The sequence below is a fragment of the Amphiura filiformis genome, chromosome 2 (assembly GCF_039555335.1).
Source record: "Amphiura filiformis chromosome 2, Afil_fr2py, whole genome shotgun sequence".
NCBI classification, from domain to species: Eukaryota; Metazoa; Echinodermata; class Ophiuroidea; order Amphilepidida; family Amphiuridae; genus Amphiura; species Amphiura filiformis.
This window is the reverse complement of record NC_092629.1, coordinates 41,884,649-41,909,985: the sequence shown is the minus strand read 5'-3', so window position 1 is coordinate 41,909,985 and position 25,337 is coordinate 41,884,649. Positions and strand designations below refer to the sequence as shown.

The following is a 25,337-nucleotide window of genomic DNA, read 5'->3' as shown; positions in this document are numbered from 1 at the left end:
AAGCTGGGCCCAACACACTGCAGGTTTTATTGTTCTGTTGTGTCCGATTACAGCGCTGACATAATGGAAAATGTTGCCAATCAATATGTGACCAGCTCCAACAAAACTCGGAACAAGTTGCCAGGCATGTTTTTGAGTTATAAGCCTTTAAAGATGAAATTCCCATAAAATTAACAAAAAAAATATATCAGATTTTGGAATTCATAATTTCATGGTATTTGGCTGTGGAACTAAGTGGACTTCTAAATCCTTGAAAGTACTTATTAAAACGAGGTTTATTTAATAAATAATTAACAATAATTATTCAACTATGGTAATCCCTATTCAATCCTGTGTAAGGCAGGAAACTAATTAGCCCATTACTCAGAATAGCAATTTATCGGGAATGTAATTATTTTGATTTTCATTTTTTAGTAAATCAACCCCAAATTTTTGAAGATGAATCCATCCACCATGTATTTCCATAGAAATACTACCGGTATCATCTTTATTCACTCCGTACATCACATTGTGTTTCCAAACGATATTTTTTTTCATAAAGCCTCTCTTCCGCAGTGGTTTCAAAAGTTTTAGCAGATCAGCTTTTTTCAAGCAGTAGTATCCACGCAGACTGGTGTTTTTGGCGATGGAACGCAGCTCCTTATAATAACTGTAGGCATCTCTTTATTATCAGATATACCCGTCTTCAAAAATAAAAATCAATTTCCACCGATTCAGAATTTGTAGGCATCTCTTTTGGTTGACATCTCTTTATTTTTGTGATGTCAACCGGCTGTTTTTTTTTGTGGTAAATATCTCTATTTTGAGCGTGTGGGTTGTGTTGCAATGCATGCAAAATCATGCAAATCTAGATTCTTTTCACAAGTTTATAATTTTATGTCATTTTCAAAATGAGCTCCAGCTCTCACATACCTACTCCACACATTAACAGGTATGTATCATAATCATTATGGCAGAAGGCATATTGCGAAATGCAAAGGGGGAGAAAGAATTCATCATTCGGAAGTTAGTCTTATTTGGAGGGGGGAATCTAAAAGGGTTACATTTTTATCCAGAAATTTTTATTTTCCAAAGGAGCAGTGTATATGTGTAAATCCTTGGTAGTCTTGGAATACCTGCATTTCAGTCTTTTCACAGTATATACATTGGTATTTAAGGGTAGATGCGGTATTGTTGGTCGAAGCAGCCAAAAAATCGATTTTTATTGTCTAAATCAATATATTATTGAAAAATAACACTTTGATGTTTTGCAAAAGTTCATTCTACAAATCATATACTTTGAAAACCTGCTTAATTTATTGTTGTTAATGAGTTATGTACATTTTACAAAAGTGTTGTTGTTTCAGCCCTCTTTACAACATAACTCAAGAACCACAGGACCTACAAAAGTATTTCTGTGATATTTGAATTCTTCTACACGCTCGCAAGGAAATGAGCAATGCAATTTGTCCCAAAGCTCATTACCATTTGCAAGATGTTGTGAACTACCAAATCGCAACACTTTAAAATAGTGTATTACCTTAAGGGTTCTCTTTAGTGTAAATCCATTCATGTACAATCTTGTTATTAAACTGAATCCGAGAAACTCTTTTCACAAAATATACATTGCTATGGTTTTTCTTTGGTGTGACATTGCTATGGTTTCTCTTTGGTGTGAATACTTTCATGTACAGTCCTTTGACTTGAAGTTGAGAAACTCTTTTCACAATATTTACATTGGTATGTCTCTCTTTGGTGTGACTCCGCTCATGTACAGTCTTGTTACTTGAAGTTGAGAAAAACTTTTCACAATATTTACATTGGTATGGTTTCTCTTTGGTGTGAGTCCTTTCATGTCTATTCTTGTGACATGCCTGTGAGAAAGTCTTTTCACAATATTTACATTGGTATGGTCTCTCTTTGGTGTGACTCCGCTCATGTACAGTTTTGTGACCTGAAGTTGAGAAACTCTTTTCACAATATTTACATTGATATGGTTTCTCTTTGGTGTGAATCCTTTCTTTCATGTACAGTCTTGTTTCCGGCCCGTAAAAAACTCTTTTCACAATAGTTACATTGGTATGGTCTCTCTTTGGTGTGACTCATTTCATGTACAGTCCTTTGACTTGAAGTTGAGAAACTCTTTTCACAATATTTACATTGATAAGGTTTCTCTTTGGTATGAAACCTTTCATGTTACATTATACATTGGTATTTAAGGGTTCTCTTTAGTGCAAATCCATTCATGTACAATCTTGTTAACTGAATCCGAGAAACTCTTTTCACAAAATATACATTGCTATGGTTTTTCTTTGGTGTGACATTGCTATGGTTTCTCTTTGGTGTGAATACTTTCATGTACAGTCCTTTGACTTGAAGTTGAGAAACTCTTTTCACAATATTTACATTGGTATGGTCTCTTTGGTGTGACTCCGCTCATGTACAGTCTTGTTACTTGAAGTTGAGAAACACTTTTCACAATATTTACATTGGTATGGTTTCTCTTTGGTGTGAGTCCTTTCATGTCTATTCTTGTGACATGCCTGTGAGAAAGTCTTTTCACAATATTTACATTGGTATGGCTTCTCTTTTGTATGGATCCTTTCATGTGTAGTCTTGTGACATGCCTGTGAGAAACTTTGTTCACAATATTTACATTGGTATGGTCTCTCTTTGGTGTGACTCCTTTCATGTACAGTCTTGTGACTTGAAGTTAAGAAACTCTTTTCACAATAGTTACATTGGTATGGCTTCTCTTTGGTGTGAATCCTTTCATGTATAGTCTTTTTACCTGCCTGTGAGAAACTCTTTTCACAATAATATTTACATTGGTATGGTTTCTCTTTGGTGTGAATTCTTTCATGTACAGTCTTTTCTCCAGCCTGTGAGAAACTCTTTTCACAATATTTACATTTGTATGGTCTCTCTTTGGTGTGACTCCGCTCATGTACAGTCTTGTAACTTGAAGTTGAGAAACTCTTTTCACAATATTTACATTGGTATGGTGTCTCTTTGGTGTGACTCCGCTCATGTACAGTCTTGTAACTTGAAGTTGAGAAACTCTTTTCACAATATTTACATTGGTATGGTGTCTCTTTGGTGTGACTCCGCTCATGTACAGTCTTGGGACTTGAAGTTGAGAAACTCTTTTCACAATATTTACATTGATATGGTGTCTCTTTAGTGTGAATTCTTTCATGCACAGTCTTGTGACCTGCCTGTGAGAAAGTCTTTTCACAATATTTACATTGGTATGGTGTCTCTTTGGTGTGACTCCGCTCATGTACAGTCTTGGGACTTGAAGTTGAGAAACTCTTTTCACAATATTTACATTGATATGGTGTCTCTTTAGTGTGAATTCTTTCATGCACAGTCTTGTGACCTGCCTGTAAGAAACTCTTTTCACAATAGTTACATTGGTATGGTCTCTCTTTGGTGTGACTCATTTCATGTACAGTCCTTTGACTTGAAGTTGAGAAACTCTTTTCACAATATTTACATTGGTATGGTGTCTCTTTAGTGTGAATCCTCCTTTCATGTATAATCTGGTTACTTGCACGTGAGAAACTCTTTTCACAGTATTTACATTGGTATGGCTTCTCTTTGGTGTGAATCCTTTCATGTATAGTCTTTTGACCTGCCTGTGAGAAACTCTTTTCACAATATTTACATTGGTATGGCTTTTCTTTTGTATGGATCCTTTCATGCATAGTCTTGTTTCCGGTCTGTGAAAAACTCTTTTCACAATAGTTACATTGGTATGGTCTCTCTTTGCTGTGACTCCTTTCATGTGCAGTCTTGTTACTTGAAATCAAGAAACTCTTTTCACAATATTTACATTTGTATGGTCTCTCTTTGGTGTGACTCCGCTCATGTACAGTCTTGTGACTTGAAGTTGAGAAACTCTTTTCACAATATTTACATTGGTATGGTGTCTCTTTAGTGTGAATCCTTTCATGTACAATCTGGCTACTTGCCTGTGAGAAACTCTTTTTACAATATTTACATTGGTATGGCTTCTCTTTGGTATGGATCCTTTCATGTACAGTCTTGTCTCCAGCCCGTGAGAAACTCTTTTCACAATAGTTACATTGGTATGGCTTCTCTTTGGTGTGAATTCTTTCATGTATAGTTTGTGCACTTGGGTAGGAGAAACACCTGTTGCAATATTTACATTGGTATGGTTTCACTGAAGAAATCCTTTTATGTATAGTCTGTGCTCTGTACCAGTACCTGTTTAATCTTGCTCTATGTCTTATCCCATGTTTCACATAATATGTGAAATTACTGTAAAATCGTCCGCAGTAGATACATTTGTATGGTTGAAAACTGTTTGCATAATTTGACTCAATCTGTACTTGATATGTCCTGCCTCGTAAATGCTGAAATTGGAGTCCATTCTTCATGGCTCTGACAAGATAATGAAAAGATATTAATCAGTAAAAGGAATTGTTTTAGAAATAATTGCATGGATATGAAGCTACTTAAAAAGGGACATGGTGACCCACTAACCCTACATAAAAGTTAAGGTTGAGGTCGATATATCCCCAGGAAATATAATTTTCGCATGTTAGGGGGGATGTCATTTTCTTCGGAAGGGGGGTCATGAATATGTCGGTTACCGGAGTCAATTTTTTATGACCCCCTATCTTGGGTCTAAAATTTAATGACCCCCCTTGCGCCTATACAGAATCAAGACAAATTATTTAATGCGTATTAAAATGTTGATCGTAATATTCATGACCCACCATTCCAAAAAAAAATTGACAGCCCCCTTAAATGGATCTTGTTATCAATAATACCTTCAGACTCCTGCTGGGATTACAAGCACAACTAGATCTAGCTATAGATCTGAACCTAGCCGTAACCGTTAAGCAGATATGACCCCTTACTGACCTTTGACAAAATGACCCCTAAACTTTGACCTTCATGGTCATAAACATGTTTCCCATGTTTAGAATTTCATATAAAGGATCACCCCTATCCAATTTGAGCTCGATTGTACCAATTTTAAAATGTGACCTTTGACCCCTAAACTTTGTCCTTCGGGGTCATAAACATCTTTAACATGTTTAGAATGTCATATGGATCATTCCTTTCCAATTTGAGCTCAATTGGTCCAATATTAAAAATTTGACCTTTGACCCCTAAACTTTGACCTGTGGGGTCATAAATATTTTTAATATATTTAAGATGTCATAAGGATTATTTCTGTGCAAGTGGCATCAGCGTACTATGTTACATGTAGTAGATATGAATTTTTGAAGATTTTTAATAACCGGAAATGACCCCTTAATAACCGGAAATGACCCCTTAATGACCTTTGACCCCAAATCGGAGAAAAACTTTCATGCACCTGTTAAGGTCAATGCATGTGTAAGTACCAACTCTGTACTACATAATTTGTGCGATAAGTAGCATTTTGAAGGTATTTCATAAATGACCAGAAGTGACCCCTAAATGACATTTGATCCCAAATCGGAGAGCAAATTTTGTGTACCTACGAAGGGCAATGCATGTGTGCAAGTCCCAACTCTGAGCCATGAAATTTGTGGAAAGAGTAGCATTTTAAGCTGAAATCACCTTTTTGACCCTTGTGTGACCTTTGACCCGGATCTGGTCTTGTTACATCTTGGACAGTGGTGCTTGTGACCAAGTTTGATATAAAATTGGATCGACTGAGCCCATTTTATTGGTCAAGCTATGAGTTTTAGAATATTGGACGAGACGTAGTGAATGGACACTTGTTTATCCACTACGCAGGTGTCTGAGGGGGGATCCCCTCAGAAGTAAGAAACTTGTGCAAAATGAAGACCTAATTGAAGCGATTTGGTGCACCATACTGGCACTATATTGGTGTGAAAAATTTTAGTTTGAAAAAAAACCGAAAAATTGTAAGATAATTGGTCCACACGTACGAAGTTTTTCGTGGACAAGTTTTCCCTATTATTGTAGGCCTATAAATTGTGTTAAACATAGGGCCTAAATTGGCTAATGTCGAAAGCAGAAGGCCACGCATTTTAAACTCGCCACCCAAAAATGGTGGTTTTGTTACGCTTTTCCAAATCGAGACTTGTTCAAATTGTTATATCTCTGCTTAAACAAAAGATATTGAAGTGTGTTTGGTGTCATTTTGTAGCTAAATGAGTGCCCTAACAGACCTCCAAAGGAGAATTGTTTATCAGCTAAGATAGTGGAGTTAGAGTTGTTTGAGTTCAGAATGACCAAGGTGGTGGATGAGGCGGTGGCGGATGAGGCGGTGGCGGTATGTGCAAAGTCTATGGGAAATAAAGATTTTGTGTGTGCGCGTTGCCACTGATCATATCTTTGCATCCATATGGGCTACAGACATGGTTAAGAGCTCTTTTGAAAGATTATTAATTCTGCTAATTGTTTTTAATCATTTTTAACTCTTTATGATTGGTTTAGTCTATAAAATGCTAACTTTTATAACTGTAGTTTCATTGAAGTAAGACATGCTTATTTTGCTCTGAGCTTATCTTGTTTGCTACTGAGTTCTATTTGAACTTGGCTTCAGTTTTTGACTTGAATTTGTTTTTAAACTACAGCATGTAGTTTTCGTTGTTTGCTTTTATATTTTGTTGTCTGTCCCTGAAGAAGAGCAGTTTATCTGCTCGAAACGTCGGTTGCTTTTTGTCTGTTTGGTTTTGTTTGTCTGCTCCAGGTTATTTTGTACTGTTTTGCTCTGAAATTGGCAATTTTTGGCCATCGAACTTTGCCTGTTTTGGTACCTACATTGGTTGTTTGGTTTACCGAGTGTGCACAGTGATTTACATCATTGATCCTTGTTTGTTTTTGCAGGTTTAGCACTTTTGTGAGCCTTGGAACTGGTAATTTTTGGCTATCGAACTTTGCCTACTTCCCATGCCTACATTTGCTGGTTTTGCCCCCCCCTCTGCATATTGTCTAGTCTGTATTTTACATGTTTCCCCACATCAAGTTGGCGTACCTTGCTCGTTTTCTTTTCTGTTGTTCATATTCAAGGTATCCTCTTGTATCATTTATTAATCCTTGATGTGTTTTGTGTCCTGGTCCGTTGGATTCACCATTACCCACTTTATCCTATCATAGTCAAAGTTTACATTTTCTGAGAGGAAATTTGATGAGGACTCTAAATATGGACTTACTTTTTGTGTATGGGTTAGGGGTAAAATGTTTCAGTTCAAAATATGTTGAATTGTTATAAACTATTTGAACATATTTTGGGACACCCTGTATTCCGAGATTATCAAACAGCTGTGATTTTTTTCTTCCAAAGTCAGTAGGCTCCCCCTAACCTCTAACCAAATCAATGTTGTTTACTTTCAGTTTATAACTGCAAGTTAGTAATATCAGCAATGCATTAAGTGACCCATTTTTTATTTTGATTTTTTTTATTCCACCCTGTATAACTTCAAGGTCACCCTGTACAATGAGTTGAAATGTGTATATTTAAATTGCTTTTGCCTTCAGCTTTCCAAAAATGTATACTTTTGCTAGTTTAGGGTTGATAGTTGTGGAGATATTCTAATTTGAAACTTGATTGGTGTTAAAATTCATAATATTTTGTGATGTAACGCTAAGGGTGGCGAGTTCAAAACACATGGCCAGAAGCAAAAATGGCTAGCCACTTGTTTATCGACTACGCAGGGATGAACGTCCATTTGAAGCCATTTGGTGCATCATTTTTACACTATATTTAAATCATTGCTTTTAAAAAATAAAAGGGGGGCCCAAACTCAATTTGCAAAATTTTAAATGTCACACAGGTCCACTGACACTTTATATAAAAACTTGAGACTCGCATTAAAGCATGGATCAATGTGAGCACGGAGCCCAGGGGGCACTCCCACTTTGGAGGTGACGCGTATGTAGGGCTGTTAAGACCCCCTTTTTCAGCGTCGCTGTCACTCAAAGACCCCATATTTTTTACAAACACATGCTCTGTCACCCGAAGACCCCTTATTTTTCCATTTGATCTATCACCCAAATACCCTTATTTTTCAATTTGTACAGAAAATTTCATTTATCACTGATTTTGTTACTTATTTTGAAAAAACTAAGAAATTTGAAGCCATTTAGAACTAAAAATTTGATGTTCAAGGTTTTTTGGGCACTGTTTCGGCTCTCACCCAAAGGGTTCCATTAAAAAAAAAGGTCATGTTCTCACCCAATGACCCCATATTTTTTACATTTTGCTCTCACTGAATGCCAAAAATCATGCTCTCACCCATTGACCCCATATTTTTTACATTTTGCTCTCACCGAAGCACCTTACTGCGAAAGTGCTAGCCCTACACCTATATCTATTTCATATTGAAGTCCAACCCCCCAACCCCAAGCCTCGAAATAAGCAGATCTGGACCAGGAGCCACACATTTGGGAAAAGCAGCTTCTGGTCCTGTGATTATCTAATGAACCAGGAGAAGAAAAATAGTTACATTTTTTTTTTTCAAATAGAGCCTGGTAGTTAAATCGGTTTTTGTATTTAACATATAATTAAAATTTAATTCAACAACTCCTCTTATACCTTTGTACAGGAGCCAACCAACGCTCTGCAGGGTCTATTGTTCTATTGTTTCCGATTAGAGCGCTGACATATTGGAAAATGTTGCCAATCAATATTCATGAGAGTGTACATTCAACGTCCAGTTTGCGAAATTGGGTGAGTTGTGTTTGGTAGGTGTGAAATACATCTGACTGGGCGTTTTAATTACGTAACGAATAAAGGCATTGACATAGTCGAATGGCTGCCCAGTGCTGTTATGTGTTTAGTTATTATTTAGGCCTAATAATTATTATTAAATGTATTCATCATTCCTTTCTTTTCCCTTCTCTGTACTTATTCTTTCCCAGGCCTACATTTTATCACTCCCTCGCTCTCATTGTCCCCTCTCACCCTCCCTCTCTCATTCCCATCATTTTCCTTATATTTCTATTTATCTACTTGTCTTTATTATATCTTTTTATTTCTCCTTCCTCCAGCCCTCTCTCATTCTCCATATCCCTCCTCCCCTCCAGAGGTGAATCTGCCCTCCCCAACCCCTCCCCTCTTTGGGTACGCCACTATTTCTATACCAATCTCCTTAAATAAAATTAAATGGAAATTTCTTAAAAACAACCTTTATAGGCCTATACTTATACTTACATGTATAGCGATTACCATTATAGTGTAATATAGATATATGGACTGGACATGGCAGCCTTCATACATTCTAATGTGTAATCGATCACCAAGAGGATTCGATTTATTTAAATGAAACACCTATCGTCAGGTGGGTGGTAAAGATGATTGCATCGACAGCTAAAGCCTCCTTATAGTCTTCAGACCCACACAAGCACACATTTGGGATACATGAGTACAATGGTACCACTTTACACATGACTGCCCTTACACATGACTGTAGTGTGGTCACTTATTGATACTCGCCTGTTGTGTAGAGCGTTAATATGATGCCGGATCAGTGACCAATTTAATGGCGGAACCCTTTATTCGAAACAATGGTACCACTTTTATGAATAGCCTGTCGCAACTTCTAATCGGCATCAAACGAACAAAAGATTATATAATCTATTGCGACTCTATTTCTATTTAAAAGCTCTTTGGAGCCAACCGTTGTTAATCCGTGATGAATTCACACTTTTACTATAGCGTATACGCGAACGCGAGCGAGACTACGTGTTACGCGAGAGTGCGTAAAATTCGTCATGTTTGGAAATCGTCGAAGTTTTTGTAAGGCTGAGTGGCAATGGTTAACTGACATTCCTCGTGAAATAATCTGTGAATTATACGATCTTTAGCTTCTTTTCGTTGTTGAAAGGGATTCAATCATGTTTCACCGTTGTTCATCACCGTTTAACAACATGTGTCCGGCGCGTCTGCGTGGTTTACTTCGTTCGGGCAGCTAAAGCTGTCCTCGCGAAGTAAACCTCGCAGACGACGAGGCCGCATCGTTGTTAAAAACGGTGATGAACAACGGTGAAACATGATTGAATCCCTAAATGACTCCTAGCTTTTTAAAAATGGGTGCAATGTAACTATTTCTCTGATCCTCTTCCCTCTTTTCTCTTCTCTCCTCTCATCATTTTTCTTTGTAAAAAAGTGGGGTGCCCATAGGTGCCCCAGGTGCCCCGCTTGCGACGCACCTGCTATGTACTTACTACGTAGCAACATGGTATGTACCTGGGGGTATATGTATGCCTATGGATTCAGTCAGACCTGGTATCATGCAAGCCTACAAAGATATTAAGATAAACACTTGGAATGTACAATGTGAATGTTCAGTTGAAATTGACATACTGGAAACCATACTCTGCTGAATAGTACATGTAAGTAAAATATTGGGGACCCGGGATTGGGGATCACATTTTTCAAATATGGAATTAGGGTTTATTAATTCAGTTAAGGGATCTGGAATGAGCATTTTAAGCATTTCAACAGTATTTTTTATGTGACATGGGAGCACATCAGACATATCGAATTACATTCTAAATACGAGGAATGTCTTTCCGATATCAAATAATTAAAATTTGATATTTGTCACATTTTTGATATATAACAGTCTTCGAAGTAAATTTTATAAATCTAAAGATATATTCTTAAAGTGTATGTAGCTGGGAAGAAAAGCCGATGATCAATTGAAAATTTTGACCTAATTTTTTTTTGGTGTTTTGGGAATACGAAAGTATCTTCAATACGAAAGGTCAAAATTTTCAATCGATTGTCGGCTTTTCATCCCACCTACATACACTTTAAGTACATATCATCAGATTTATAAAGTTTACTTCGAGTACTGTTAAATATCAAAATATCAATTTTAATCATTTGCCATAAAATGTGTATTACATTGCGAATTTCAAAATATCAAAATTATTTGATATCAGAAGGACATTCTTCGTATTCATAATGCAATTCGATATGTCTGATGTGCTTTTATGTCCCACAATAAATACTGTCCAAACGCTCGTACCCCATCCCTTAATCAATAACAAATTTAATTAAACATATTATTAATTACCAGCTATCAAAAATTTTGTTTGATTTCATGGTAACAAATAAATTTATATTTGTGACCCGGCAGCACGAATGAGCCGTAAATTCCCTAAATTGTATTCGGAGTTACGGTGTAAAATGTGTAAGAAGGTCGTATTCATCGGTAACTAAAGCGCGCTTCAGACTCCGAGTATTGTACGTACAATATTGTATGTACTGTATGTACGTTATTTAATCTATTGCCATTCTATTTCCAGTAATGTTTAAGTTCTAACGAATGTTTGATGACGAAAAATCGATAATATGTTACATACAATATCTAGCAGAAATATATTATCGATTTTACGTCATCAAACATTCGTTAGAACTTAAACATTACTGGAAATAGAATGGCAATAGATTAAATAACGTACATATTGTACATACAATATTGTACGTACAATAAAAAGTCTGTATACTGCTTTAAGCTGGCCCGACTTGTATCTCATTTTTATAGTCAAACACTAATCAATAATCCTATTGTTGAAGTGGATAATAAGCTTCTACCTTAGATGGCTATAGAACTTTTAATAGCTCTGGCCTTTGTTTGCTTTGGCTAAATCCTGTTCAAGTGGTGGGTTACCAGGCATTGTATTTTGTATAGGTATGCATAACCTATAGAGCTTTCAATAGTCGTAGAGTAGCAATAGATGATGTAATGCTTTGTTCCTTTGATGCCGATTAGAAATTGCCACAGGCTATTCATAAAAGTGGTACCATTGTTTCGAACAAAGGGGTTCCGCCATTAAATTGGTCACTGATCCGGCATAATATTAACGCAGTAACGCTTTACACAAAAGGCGAGTATAAATAAAGTGACCACAATACAGTCATGTGTAAGGGCAGTCATGTGTAAAGTGGTACCATTGTACCCACGTATCCCAAATGTGCGCTTGTGCGGGCCTGAAGTCTATAAAGGAGGCTTAAGTTGTCGATATAATCTTTTTTGAATGCTCCAGCTGATCGATTACATATCAGAATGTGAAGGCTGCCGGGTGCACATTCTTATAGTACTCTATAATGGTAATCACTGCGTACATGTATACAAGTATAAGTATAGGCCTATAAAGGTTTTTTTTCACAAATGTTTATTTTAAGGAGATTGGCATAGAAATATCGGCGTACCCAAAGGGGGTGGGGGAGGGGCAGCATCTCCCTGTGAGAAGTCTTGCGAGGGGATGAGGGAGGAAGAGGGTAGGAGGGATATGGAGAATGAGGGGGGGTCTACAGGAAGGGAGAAAGAGGAAAATGAAGAGAAAGAAATAACATAATAGAAAGATAAGGACATATTATTGGAATGACAGGAAGAGTGAGAGAGGACAAAAAGAAAGAAAGAGGGGGAAGAAGGGAAAAGGAGAGCGAGGGAGTGTAGGCCTAGTAAAGAATAAGTACAGAGAAAGAAAAGAAAGGAAAATAAATGTAATAATAATTATTATATATAACCTTAAAGGTCAGGTCTATAGCAAAAACAAGTTTATCTCTATTTGAAGAGAATAATTATTACATTACAAGTTGACACTTGTTGCAATTTTTTTGTGTGTATTTCTCCTGAAAAAGAAGAAATTGTGTGGGTAAAGCTCAGCCTCGTACATGTTCTTCCCCCGTTTGAAGCGTACATGTTCTCCCCCGTTTGACTGATGACGTAGATAAATGAAGCGGACACTTTATCGTGCTCTCATCATACAATCACAATCACTTTGACAAGTTTGACATTAGCAACAATGAGTTGTACTATAACTTACCATAACAATGCTACATAACAATATGCACGCTATTGTTCTCTTTCGGGAACAAAGCCCACACAGTAATATTGTTACTATACGTTTGCTTTGTAATATTTCATCCAACTGAAACTATAGCATTGCAATATACAGGGAATCAGATACATGAGTTTGTTGACTAACACGGTTTATATGCTAGTCTCAGATGAAATTCTAAGCTCAAATTATGTATTTATTTTGTAGGCCTAATATTTCTCATGATATTGATATACATATGAATTGTAATATCACAATTGTCTAATACCGGTATATAAAAAAGAAGCGGCTGATTTTATCCATATGTAATAAAAACCATGAAATTTGTAATACTTAATTTGGAATTTTTTCTGTGAACAGCAACAGTATACGTTCTGTCCATTGAGAGCGTTTATAGCCCCTTTTCTCACAGCGGGCACATCTCATTTCATGACGTCACCGGTTTTCTAGGCCAAATCTGTCTCGTTCGAAGGAACTCACCGCTTAAGTTGGTTTTTGCGGAATATCAATTTTAAACGTCTTATTTTCTCAAAAAAGGAGTCATTTTCATTGTCCTCATAATATTAGCTTGCCAATGATATGATGTTGTTTTTGCTATAGACCTGCCCTTTAACACATAACAGCACTAAGCAGCCATTCGATGACATCAATGCCGCTGTGCGTTACGTAATTAAAGAGCCCAGTCAGATGTATTTCGCACCTGCCAAGCACAAGTCACCCAATTTCGAAAACAGGATGTTAAATGTACACTCTCATGAATATTGATTGGCAACTTTTTCCAATATGTCAGTGCTCTAATAATTAGACACAATAGAACAAGGATGTTGCAGCCCGTTGTGCATAACCAACAATTAACAATGAGAGAACTTTCTTAAACCTTGTTGACTTGGGGATGATTTGAAATGACCGCCAATTATGACTGTTTGATATTTATTGCCAGCAATGTGGACAAGGCGGTTCTCGAACCACGAGTCTCGCCTGCTTTCGTGACCGCCTGCTTTTGCGATTACTTTTGGTAGAGGTAAATGAATTTGGCGGTTATCGGCTGGGCATGATTATCTGGTTGATGGTGACTGTACCCGCCAAGTTAAATGCCCATGCATTAGTTTTTACTAATTTGACCTCAGATGACCCCTGGTGGACTCGAAATGACCTTCCGAAAATTTGGCTTTAAATGTTGACTGTACCCACCAAGTGTCATGCCCATCCGACAGTTTTGACTAATTTGACCTCAGATGACCCCTTGTGACCTCGAAATGACCTTCCAAAATTTGGCTTTAAATGTTGACTGTACCTACCAAGTTTCATGCCCATCCAACAGTTTTTACTAATTTGCCCTCAGATGACCTCTGGTGACCTCGATTTGACCTTCCAAAAATTTGGCTTTAAATGTTGACTGTACCCACCAAGTTTCATGCCCATACGACAGTTTTACTAATTTGACCTCAGATGACCCCTGGTGACCTTGGAATGACCTTCCAAAAATTTGGCTTTAAATGTTGACTGTACCCACCAAGTTTCATGCCCATCCAACAGTTTTTACTAATTTGACCTCAGATGACCCTGGTGACCTCGAAATGACCTTCCAAAAATTTGGCTTTAAATGTTGACTGTACCCACCAAGTTTCATGCCCATACGACAGTTTTACTAATTTGACCTCAGATGACCCCTGGTGACCTTGAAATGACCTTCCAAAAATTTAGCTTTAAATGTTGACTGCACCCACCAAATTTCATGCCCATACGACAGTTTTTACTAATTTGGCCTCAGATGACCCCTAGATGACCTCAGTGACCTTGACCCACTAACCAATACAAACCGGTTCTGTCTCGGGTCAAGATGCACCCACCCACCAAGTTTGAGGAACGTGCGACTCCTAGTCTCCAAGAAAATAGGCGGAAGGCAAACTTTAACCAAAACTTTAACCAAATTCCTCACATACACACACACCCCCACACACCCCTACACACACACATACGGAAAAGTGATTATATAGTCTCCTGCCTTATCAGGCGAGACAAAAAAGAGACACACGTAGAAACGAAAAAAGCTATAATTTTGTTGAAGGAGCAAAGTTTAACAAACCATAAGGCTAATGAAAGTCAATTCCCAGTTTCCCGTTACATTATTTTTCATGACTGTGTAGGTGACCATTTCATTATTCATTATTCATTATTTTATACCATTTCATTATTGCATCTGTTACAGGTGTAAACCAATAACTACCCATGTATACATGTGATAAATCACAGTTTGTAGTTTACAGATGTAGTGTACAACCACATGAAGGTGATTCTACAACTATTATCAAAAGTTTCACAATATTTTTTACGGGATGAGATCAGAGCAGATAAAAAAGTGCGGGACAGACAATTGAGTAGGCATTCATTAATAATTCATTATTAACCATATACCATGCTCCTACTGCAAAGAAAATCCCTGAAAATCAACATAAATAGATTTATGATATATTTAAAACCACAATTATTTATTTGTATGTTAAAGTTTGTTAGAAATCAACATTTTATTCAAAATAATGAAATATTTGGCCAGCAAATTGTTTTGAGCGGAGTAGGGTAACGGGAAACTGGGAATCGACTTTCATTAGCCTAACCCCGCTTCTGGATATCGCTTGAAGTCAAATGATATACCATTTTTAAGGTTATGATGTTTATTTTTTAAACATGAAATAAAACAAAATTGACCGGTAGAGGAATTTACGGCTCATTCGCCGTGAACGGTCACATTTAATATTTAAACCACTATATCTAGCATTCAGAAGCAAGTGAGGACAACATCACAAAAAACCCCATCATGCATTGCATGCATATGAGCCAAGAAAAGGGGTCAATTTCATATTCATCATGCCTCATGGCTGGCTGATGGGAATTTGAGCTGAATTAGATGCGTTGTTCTGTGGTTTCCCAATAGTTCATTGCTGTGCTATGGGCTTTTAATAGCACTTTTACGTGTAAAATGTGGTACCCAGTTCAATTATAATTTCTATATTGGAATGCGTATGAAGCAGAATTCATTAACAGGACACAGCGTCATCATCCCTATATCTTTGTATCAAAAATTGCCGCGATAGTACGGCGAATCCTCTCGTTTTTCAATAGCTACGCATGGCGATTGTTCGAGATAGGACGAGCGACTCAGGCTAAGCATACCATTTACACCATACGACTATCATATGAGATACCACCAAGTTTCTATTCTACACATTAAAATTTGCGTATGCTCTACAGCTCTAGTACCCCATATGATGTTGCTATTACAAGAAAATTCGATTTGTTTTCAGGTAAAACCCAGGTTTTGTTTTTAATACACTACCTTGAAATTAAATACACTAATTAGCGGCCATTGCTGTTTGATGTGGATATATTTTACTGCATTTTATAAGTAACGATTTTTAAATCGTAAATAAAAATTGTGATATATTTAATTTTGAGAATTTACAATTATATAAAATGAACACATTTAGCCCATTCACCTAAGATCCAGGTGCTTAGAATATTCAATCATCATGGTCTATAACACAATGCATATACTTTCTTTGTCTGTGTCAATAATAGAGTATTGATTTCAATATAATTGAATACATTTTGAGTTTGTACTTTACCGCTGAGCGATCTAGCGATGATAAGCGATCGATTTCTAGCCAATTAGATAGGACTCCTTTTCTTGCGTTCGGTGAAATACCAATCGCCCGTCGCTCATCAACGGAGTATGGAGCTGTATGGAAAAAATAACCAATGAACCAATCATGCAGTAATTTCTATGTTCATATTGCACTTACAGCCCACATAGGACAACACCGTGACCCTTTAAGGCCTAATCATAGTTAACAGTCCTTAAACTAACATCAATCAATAACTGATATTGACAGACCCAACCATGACAACAGCGCTGACCAATCATCAGTGAAAAAATCAATAATTGGTTAAGTACTTCACTGCTAACTAGCTCTAACTGATGGTGAATATCTGTGCAGAAAGTGAAAAAGTAGCTTTCGGTAAAAGGGGGCCAGCAGCATATTGAAGGCAGTAGGCCTATCCAACGAAATTCAATTTTGGCCAGCAGAGAAAGGGATATAAAATACTGAAGACAACCATCAATGTTTGAAGTGTGTAGCTTCAACGGTTCACCTGTGGCGCTGTTTGAAAGAAGGCAACTCGCACAGTCAGAGGAGAGGAGAAAACTCCATTGAATTTTCATGCAAGTTTGGCAGCTTATAATCTGACATAGTCTCACAAAATCAGTAGCAGCACAATTTTTGGCAATATCGTGTTTCACCACCCGATGACGTCATCAATAAATTTGACCCCCTAAAAAAAAAAAAAAAAGTAATAACATAAAATCATCTTAAATGACCTCGAATGAATGTCAGAAATAAAATTCCTCTTAAAAAGGACAAGTAGGCCTAGCGACCAAAATGATTCATGACCTCGAATGAATGTCAGAAATAAAATTCCTCTTAAAACTGACAAGTACCGGTAGCGACCAAGATGATTCATTAGTCTCTTTAATACTAATCGTGTTTTACCACCCGTCGCCTATACTCGTTGTAGAAAACCTCTGTACAATGGTATAGGGACGGGTGGCCAAACACGATTAGTATATAAGCATCATGCTATCCAAGACACTAAATACTAATCGTGTTTGGCCACCCGTCCCTATACCTTTGTACAGAGGTTTTATACGAGGAGTATAGGCGACGGGTGGCGAAACACGATTAGTATATATAGTGTCTTGGAAAGTTTCAAGCTTCATACTAACCGAATTGTTTTATTTTTTAACGGATTAAAGTCAAAATATATCTATTTTGAAACTTAAACTAGATTAAAGCTGCATTGTGTAATATTTAGATTTATTCCGTTGCATATATTGTCTTGGATAGTATCAAGATTTATACAAAATATTTTTGATCAGATTTAAAACGGATTAAAAAGTCAGAAATTTATTTTAAAATGTATTTAAATGTTTTAATATTTTTAAAATAGGTATATGACATTTTGTCATATTGAGGTTTATTCCGTTATCGAAAATAGACACTTTTTAAATATTGTAAGTATTTAAAATGTTTTATTTCAAGCATGATAGGTCTATATGCCTAACTAAAACACAGGTAATTAAAAATCTGCGAAAAGGTGTAGAATTTTCCCCACCCGTAGATCACTCTTTCCTTCTTGCTTAACATTCTTTCCCAAAAAACTACAGAGCCCCTCTTTTGCTGGTATAAATATCCCCAAAAGAAATCCCCTTTTCTCACCCTCCGGGCGGTTACTAATTAAATTTGTTGATATCCAAGACACTATATACTAATCGTGTTTCACCACCCGTCGCATATACTTGCTGTATAAAACCTCTGTACAAAGGTATAGGGACGGGTGGCCAAACACGATTAGTATATAAGCATGATACTATCCACGGCCCTATTAATTAAAGATTGTTACTATTTCTGATCTTGGATAGTATCAAGCTTTATCCAAATTTCCGAATTTTATGAACGGAATAAACTGAAAACATTGTATTATATTTAGTTTGAAACTTAAAATAGATGAGCAATATTATGTCATGTTTTGGTTTATTCCATTATCGAAAATAGACACGTTTTAAACATTGTTAGTATTTAAAAATGTTTTATTTCAAGCATGATAGGTCTATTATGCCTAACTAAAACAAGGGTGATTAAAAATCTGCGAAAATGTGAAGAATTTTCACCACCCGTAGATCACTCTTTCCTTCTTTAACCTTCTTCCCCCCAAAACTACCGAGCCCCTCTTTTGCTGGTATAATATCCCCAAAGAAATCCCCTTTTCTCACCCTCCGGGCGGTTGCTAATTAAATTTGTTGATATCCAAGACACTATATACTAATCGTGTTTCACCACCCGTCGCCTATACTCGCTGTATAAAACCTCTGTACAAAGGTATAGGGACGGGTGGCCAAACACGATTAGTATATAGGGCCGTGGATAGTATCATGCTTATTATACTAATCGTGTTTGGCCACCCGTCCCTATACCTTTGTACAGGGGTTTTATACAGCGAGTATAGGCGACGGGTGGTGAAACACGATTAGTATATAGTGTCTTGGATATCAACAAATTTAATTAGCAACCGCCCGGAGGGTTAGAAAAGGGGATTTCTTTTGGGGGATATTTATACCAGCAAAAGAGGGGCTCGGTAGTTTTGGGGGGAAGAAGTTTAAGCAAGAAGAAAAGAGTGATCTACGGGTGGGGAAAATTTTACACATTTTCGCAGATATTTTAGCACCCGTAATATTTAATGGCAATGATCTATTGGGGAAAAGGGTATGGACGGAATTGCTGTATTATTAGTGTTTGTTTTTAAGTGTTTATCATTCAACGAATAAATATTGAATAATAATAGATTGAGATTGAACTGAAACTAAATTAAAGCATTTTTTTTATTGTGTGATATTTAGATTTATTCCGTTACATATATCTACTGTAGAAAAGACGTAATAATCCGATTAACTATCACAGCAATAGATTAATACAATTTTGGACTATATCGCCCTGTACTACGACCTTCACATGGTACCTATGCATTGAACCATGTTATGTTGATTACTCGCGCCGCACCTGTAAGATTAGTATCTTTGAAAAGAGTGGCATTGTATTTATTATATGATTAACATGCACAGGTGCAGTGCAATCTGCTTCTAGCGCAGACCGATACAGTTATTGTATTCATCTATAATTGCTATGGTAGTCAATCCGATTTATTATGTCACTTCTACAGCGAATTGTCTTGGATAGTATCTACATTTTGTACAAACTGTCCTTGATCAGATTTAAAACGGATTAAAGTCAGAATTTGATACCAACATTTTATTTTAAGGTTTTTCCCGATTAGTATAATAGCATGATACTATCCACGGCCCTATATACTAATCGTGTTTGGCCACCCGTCCCTATACCTTTGTACAGAGGTTTTATACAGCGAGTATAGGCGACGGGTGGTGAAACACGATTAGTATTAGTGTCTTGGATATCAACAAATTTAATTAGCAACCGCCCGGAGGGTGAGAAAAGGGGATTTCTTTTGGGGGATATTTATACCAGCAAAAGAGGGGCTCGGTAGTTTTGGGGGGAAGAAGGTTAAGCAAGAAGGAACGAGTGATCTACGGGTGGGGAAAATTATAAACATTTTCGCAGATTTTTAGTCACCCGTGTTAAGTTAGGTATATAATAGACCTATGATGCTCGACTTTTATGAACGGAAGAAACTGAAAACATTGTATTATATTTAGTTTGAAACTTAAAATAGATGAGCAATATTTTGTAATATTTTGGTTTATTCCGTTTTGTAAGACGGACATCAATTAAAGATTGTTACTATTTCTGATCTTGGATAGTATCAAGCTTTATACTAATCCATATTTTTGAATTCTATGAACGGAATAAACTGAAAACATTGTATTATATTTAGTTTAAAACTTAAAAGAGATAAGCAATATTTTGTCATATTTTGGTTTATTCCGTTATCGAAAATAGACACGTTTTAAACATTGTTAGTATTTGAAATGTTTTATTTCAAGCATGATAGGTGTATATGCCCAACTAAAACACAGGTGATTAGGTCTATTATTTGCCTAACTAAAAGCCGGGTGATAAAAAATCTGCGAAAATGTGTAGAATTTTCCCCACCCGTAGATCACTCTTTCCTTCTTGCTTAACCTTCTTCCCCCAAAACTATTGAGCCCCTCTTTGCTGGTATAAATATCCCCCAAAAGAAATCCCCTTTTCTCACCCTCCGGGCGGTTGCTAATTAAATTTGTTGATATCCAAGACACTATATACTAATCGTGTTTCACCACCCGTCGCCTATACTCGCTGTATAAAACCTCTGTACAAAGGTATAGGGACGGGTGGCCAAACACGATTAGTATATAGGGCCGTGGATAGTATCATGCTTATACTAATCTATTTTAAGTTTCAAACTAAATATGATACAATGTTTTCAGTTTATTCCGTTCAAAAAATTCGATTAGTATAAAGCTTGATACTATCCAAGATCAGAAATAGTAACAATATTTAATTGATGTCCATCTTACAAAACGGAATAAACCAAAATATGATAGAATATTGCTCAGCTATTTTAAGTTTCAAACTAAATATAATACAATGTTTTCAGTTTATTCCGTTCATAAAATTCGAAAAATTTGATTATTATAAAGCTTGATACTATCCAAAATCAGAAATAGTAACAATCTTTTAATTCATGTCCGTCTTAAAAACGGAATAAATATGACAAAATATTGCTCATCTATTTTTAGTTTCAAACTTGATATCCAAGACACAATTATACTAATCGTGTTTCACCACCCGTCGCCTATACTCGCTGTAGAAAACCTCGATGTACAAAGGTATAGGGTCGGGTGGCCAAACACGATTAGTATATAAGCATGATGCTATCCACGACACTATATTGTTTTGGCTTAAAATCCTTTTAATAATATTATGAAACATGACAAGTTTAGAGCTTGGTACTATCCCAAACACTATTATACTAATCGTGTTTCGCCACCCGTCCCTTATACTCTCTGTGTTAAACCTCTGTACAAAGGTATAGGGACGGGTGGCCAAACACGAGTAGTATATAGGGAGTATTGAATCATCTTTGTTGCCTCATGTCCCTTTTAAAAGGAATTTTATACTATTTATTTCTGTGTGCACCGGATGCGTTCACCCATATCAAATACTATCGATTGACCAAGCACGGAAGTGAAATAATAGAGAGCAGTATTTATTCAGTAAGCTAGGGGGTCAAATGTTTTTGATGACGTCACGGGTGGCGAAACACAATATTGCCCAATTTTTTTAATTACTTTTTTCAAAAAAGAAAATACGGTAGTTTTGGAATCTTTGATAAATTTGCTAGTCAACAGTCAACGTTCATTTTGGCTAGAAGCCTTTAACAAAGAAAATGTCCTACACCTTTAACACAGTGCTAGTACCAGTGGGCTAAATCGAAGCCAAAATGACTTTTTTGGTTATTTCAATTTCTAAACAGTTTTTTTTGTTCTATATAATCTATCTCAACATGAAATGACAAAATTTTTGGCCTGGTGTCCGAGAAAAAAGTGTGCAGCGCCCTCTTGTGTCACCTTACCTTATCATTGTGGAGGGAGTGGATTTGAGTACAAAATCCTTCAAAGTAGTCCTTTTCTGGCATGTTGCTATGATTTTGGTGTCTAAATATATGTAAATGAGCTCAAAGTACGGTACCTAATTTTGGAAGTTGCATGTGGCATTTTCTTAAAAATGGACATTTTGGGTCAAAATTGAGCATGAGGGCGCTTAAATGGCAATTTTAAAGAAAACGGAATGTCCGATTTTCATGAAACTTTCAAAATTGGGTATCTTTAGCTCATTTACATATATATTTAGACACCAAAATCATAGCAATATGCTAGAAAAGGAGTACTATGAAGGATTTTGAACTCAAATCCACTCCTCCACAAAGATAAGGTATGGTGACACAAGAGGGTGCTGCACACTTTTTTCTCAGACCCCAGGCGGTGATGGAAGCGATATCGCCAATTTTGAGGTCGCCATTGGATTAACACATAATCATGAAATAGTCACAAACAATTCTAAATTTGTTATGTGGTGTCAAAGCAAAATTATCTTACTCTAAAACCGTCGGGGTACGACAAAGTACCCCACTGCAAGTATGTTAATTTTCCATTTGCTATAAATGTATTTTGAATGGGGCTGTTAGCCCTGTATCATCGCCAGCCTCGTACGTCACATGTTGCGCTTCCTATGCCGCCTGTCAGACCCCCTGCCAAAAATTTTGTCATTTCATGCTGAGATAGGTTATATAGAACAAAAAAAAAAAAACTGTTTAGAAATTTAAACAAAGTATGAGCCATCTATAGCCCACTCCTAGTGCTAGTTAGTGAGGTCACGCTTCAATCAGAGCGGCTGTGTGTATGCAGTATAGGGAATGTTGCTGATAACTGCAATTGCCAATATGTTGTCCCGGGAATTTTCCGACACACAGTGTGAGTGGGAAGTGAGCATATTCACGACAGCGAAAGTGTTTGGCATTAGTACACAGCCCACATGAAATGGGCTGTACCGCCACGGTTTGCTCGAGAAGTCTAGCCAAGAATTTGCCCACCGATAGCTTCACATTCTAGGCTAGAGACCATTGCATTCAAAATCTAGTCGGATTCACTGAAGCATGACACCGTGTAAAGCAATGGAAGTTGACAAGTAAACACAGCCGATCACATCAAAAATGTTGCTAAAATTACACTTCAACAAAATTTTAGACTGCCCAAAATAGGCAAATCTTGCTCGAAAGATACAGTTGACTCAAGATCGAAATAAATTTCATCCAAATGTCAACATTATCAGAATAAATAACCTCCGGTGCAAAAAACTACACCGCTGTCCGACCGAAAAACCATAGCAAAGCACTCTAGCATTCTCTTGGTCGGGCTGACGTCACAAAGGGGAAATAGCCTTGTAAAACCAGTGTGCGCATGTGCAGCGCATGTGCAGTTCCCCTTTCTCGAGCTGGTTGCTATGCGCGCGCTTGTGCAAAGGGGACAATATTCCCGGATGTCCGACCGAGTGAATCGAATGCGTAACTATCGTGGGCAAATTCGAAGCTAGAGTAAAGCCTCCAGCATACTTTCCTGCCGCTTGCCGCTGCGGCAGGGCGTTTCAACCAATGACAAGCCTTGATTGTGTCCGTTTATCTGCAATACGTGTGCGCCACGCCGCTCAGCGGCAAGCGGCAGGGTAGTATGAAACCAGCATAAGCCACGGTATGATAAAGTTGTTTTCTTTAAACTTCCGTGGTCGTACCTATGCGTATCGCGTACACGAGAGTACACACAGACAAGATAAACAATCACGCTGATTGGCTGATCAACGCACTTGACAATAAGTCGGTTGGCCCATTGGTTGTCTGGTCGGCCCATTGGTTGTCTGGTCGGCGCGTATTAGGCGCCCTTGTCACTTTTACGCGATCGCAATTCACCAGCGCGTACCCCGACCACGGAAGTTTAAAGAAAACAACTTTAATTTATTTTAAATTCGTGAATTTAACATGTTTAAGCTTACCTGTTTACTGTTTGGCCAACTGAGAGATAGTGAGGCGGCAGTGTCAATGCGGTTTCTGACAATAAATAAGCACTCAAGCAAGTGCAACTAGAATGGCTGTTACTGTGTTACACTGTGTGTGAACCAAAATATAACCCATTTAAAACAAACAAACAAACAAGCACGATTAGTCGATTACACGTTGTACCACTCCGGGCAGCCCACATGAAATGGGCTGTAACGCCCCGGCATGATAATTTTTTTAAAATTCGTGAATTTAACATGTTTAAGCTTACCTGTTATTAGTGTTAACTGTTTGGCCAACTGAGAGATAGTGAGGCGGCAGTGTCAATGCGGTTTCTGACAATAAATATGCACTCAAGCAAGTGCAACTAGAATGGCTGTTACTGTGTTACACTGTGTGTGAACCAAAATATAACCCATTTAAAAACAAACAAACACACAAGCACGATTACACGATGTAAAATTTGTACTGCCGAAATTCAACACAATTTTTTTTTAATTGGGTGGCGAGCTCTCTGTGCAATGAAGTTGAAATTATGGGCGCAAGCCACCAAATAACTTACGGTTGCGTGACTTCAGTTTTTAAAAATTAATGATTAATGAAACTAGTAGCTTCGGAAATAAAACTAGAAGGCTATATATTTGTACACAAATACGGCTCTACCCGCATGTTATCGGTGTACCCAAACTTACAGTCCTTATTTGCTGAGGCCTTAAAATAAAGAAATTGTATGTGTAAAAAGTGAAAATCCAAGTCACAAGCTTTAATTGAATGTAGCTGCACTGTCGTAGCACTTAAAATAAATATATTGTAGAAAGTTCCCTCCCAGGGGAGTCGTCTCTCTTATTCTCCATAGGGTGCTGTTGTCAGTCTCTCTTACTCACAGTGAGGCTATGCAATATGATTCAGGGGAAACTATTCCAGAGGAAGTATGTAAATTAAATGGAACAGCCATTTCAGAGGGAGTATGTAAATTAAACGGAACAGCCTTTTTGGGGCCATTTCAGAGGGAGTATGTAAATTAAATGGAACAGCCAATGGGTATGTAATTTAACTGGAACAGCCTTAACGCATCACGCTGGTATTTCCAATTCTATTACCTCCAAGACCCATTATTCAAAATCGCGCACTGTGATTTGTTGAAACGCGTCACGTGAGAGCCCATTATTCTGCAATAATGGGTCGAGCGCCGTAACACATTCTACGCACAGCATCACGCTTGGTTACGCGTGCAATATTTCCGCGATACGCGCTGTCACTTACGCGTACGCGCTCCACCTTGAAGTAAACTTAAAATATTTGTGCCCAAAATCTTAATTATGATATCATACGATCTGTCTGTTTAGTCCTCCGTGTGTGGGGTGGATGGGTGTGTGGGTGTTAGTAACAATATAATTCTCAGGTGCTATCTGAGCCCGGAAGCTGCCTTATTTGATGAGAAACGGCCGCCC

The 25,337-nt window shown here is 37.3% G+C and overlaps 1 protein-coding gene across 1 annotated transcript; it reads right to left on the bottom strand.

The window, feature by feature from the left end:
- Positions 1–1,240: 1,240 nt before the first annotated feature.
- On the bottom strand, positions 1,241–23,984 carry LOC140146235 (uncharacterized). The gene is made up of 2 exons (XM_072168017.1): positions 23,883–23,984; positions 1,241–4,389 (listed from the first exon to the last, which is right to left on the bottom strand). The coding sequence occupies exon 2, from the start codon at positions 4,383–4,385 to the stop codon at positions 2,382–2,384; it is 2,004 nt and encodes a 667-aa protein (XP_072024118.1). The 5' UTR covers positions 4,386–4,389; positions 23,883–23,984; the 3' UTR covers positions 1,241–2,381.
- Between the last annotated feature and the right edge of the window lie 1,353 nt (positions 23,985–25,337).

Bases quoted from the DNA above. Each gene is read 5' to 3' on its own strand.
- LOC140146235 (XM_072168017.1), bottom strand. From the start codon at position 4,385: ATGAAGAATGGACTCCAATTTCAGCATTTACGAGGCAGGACATATCAA.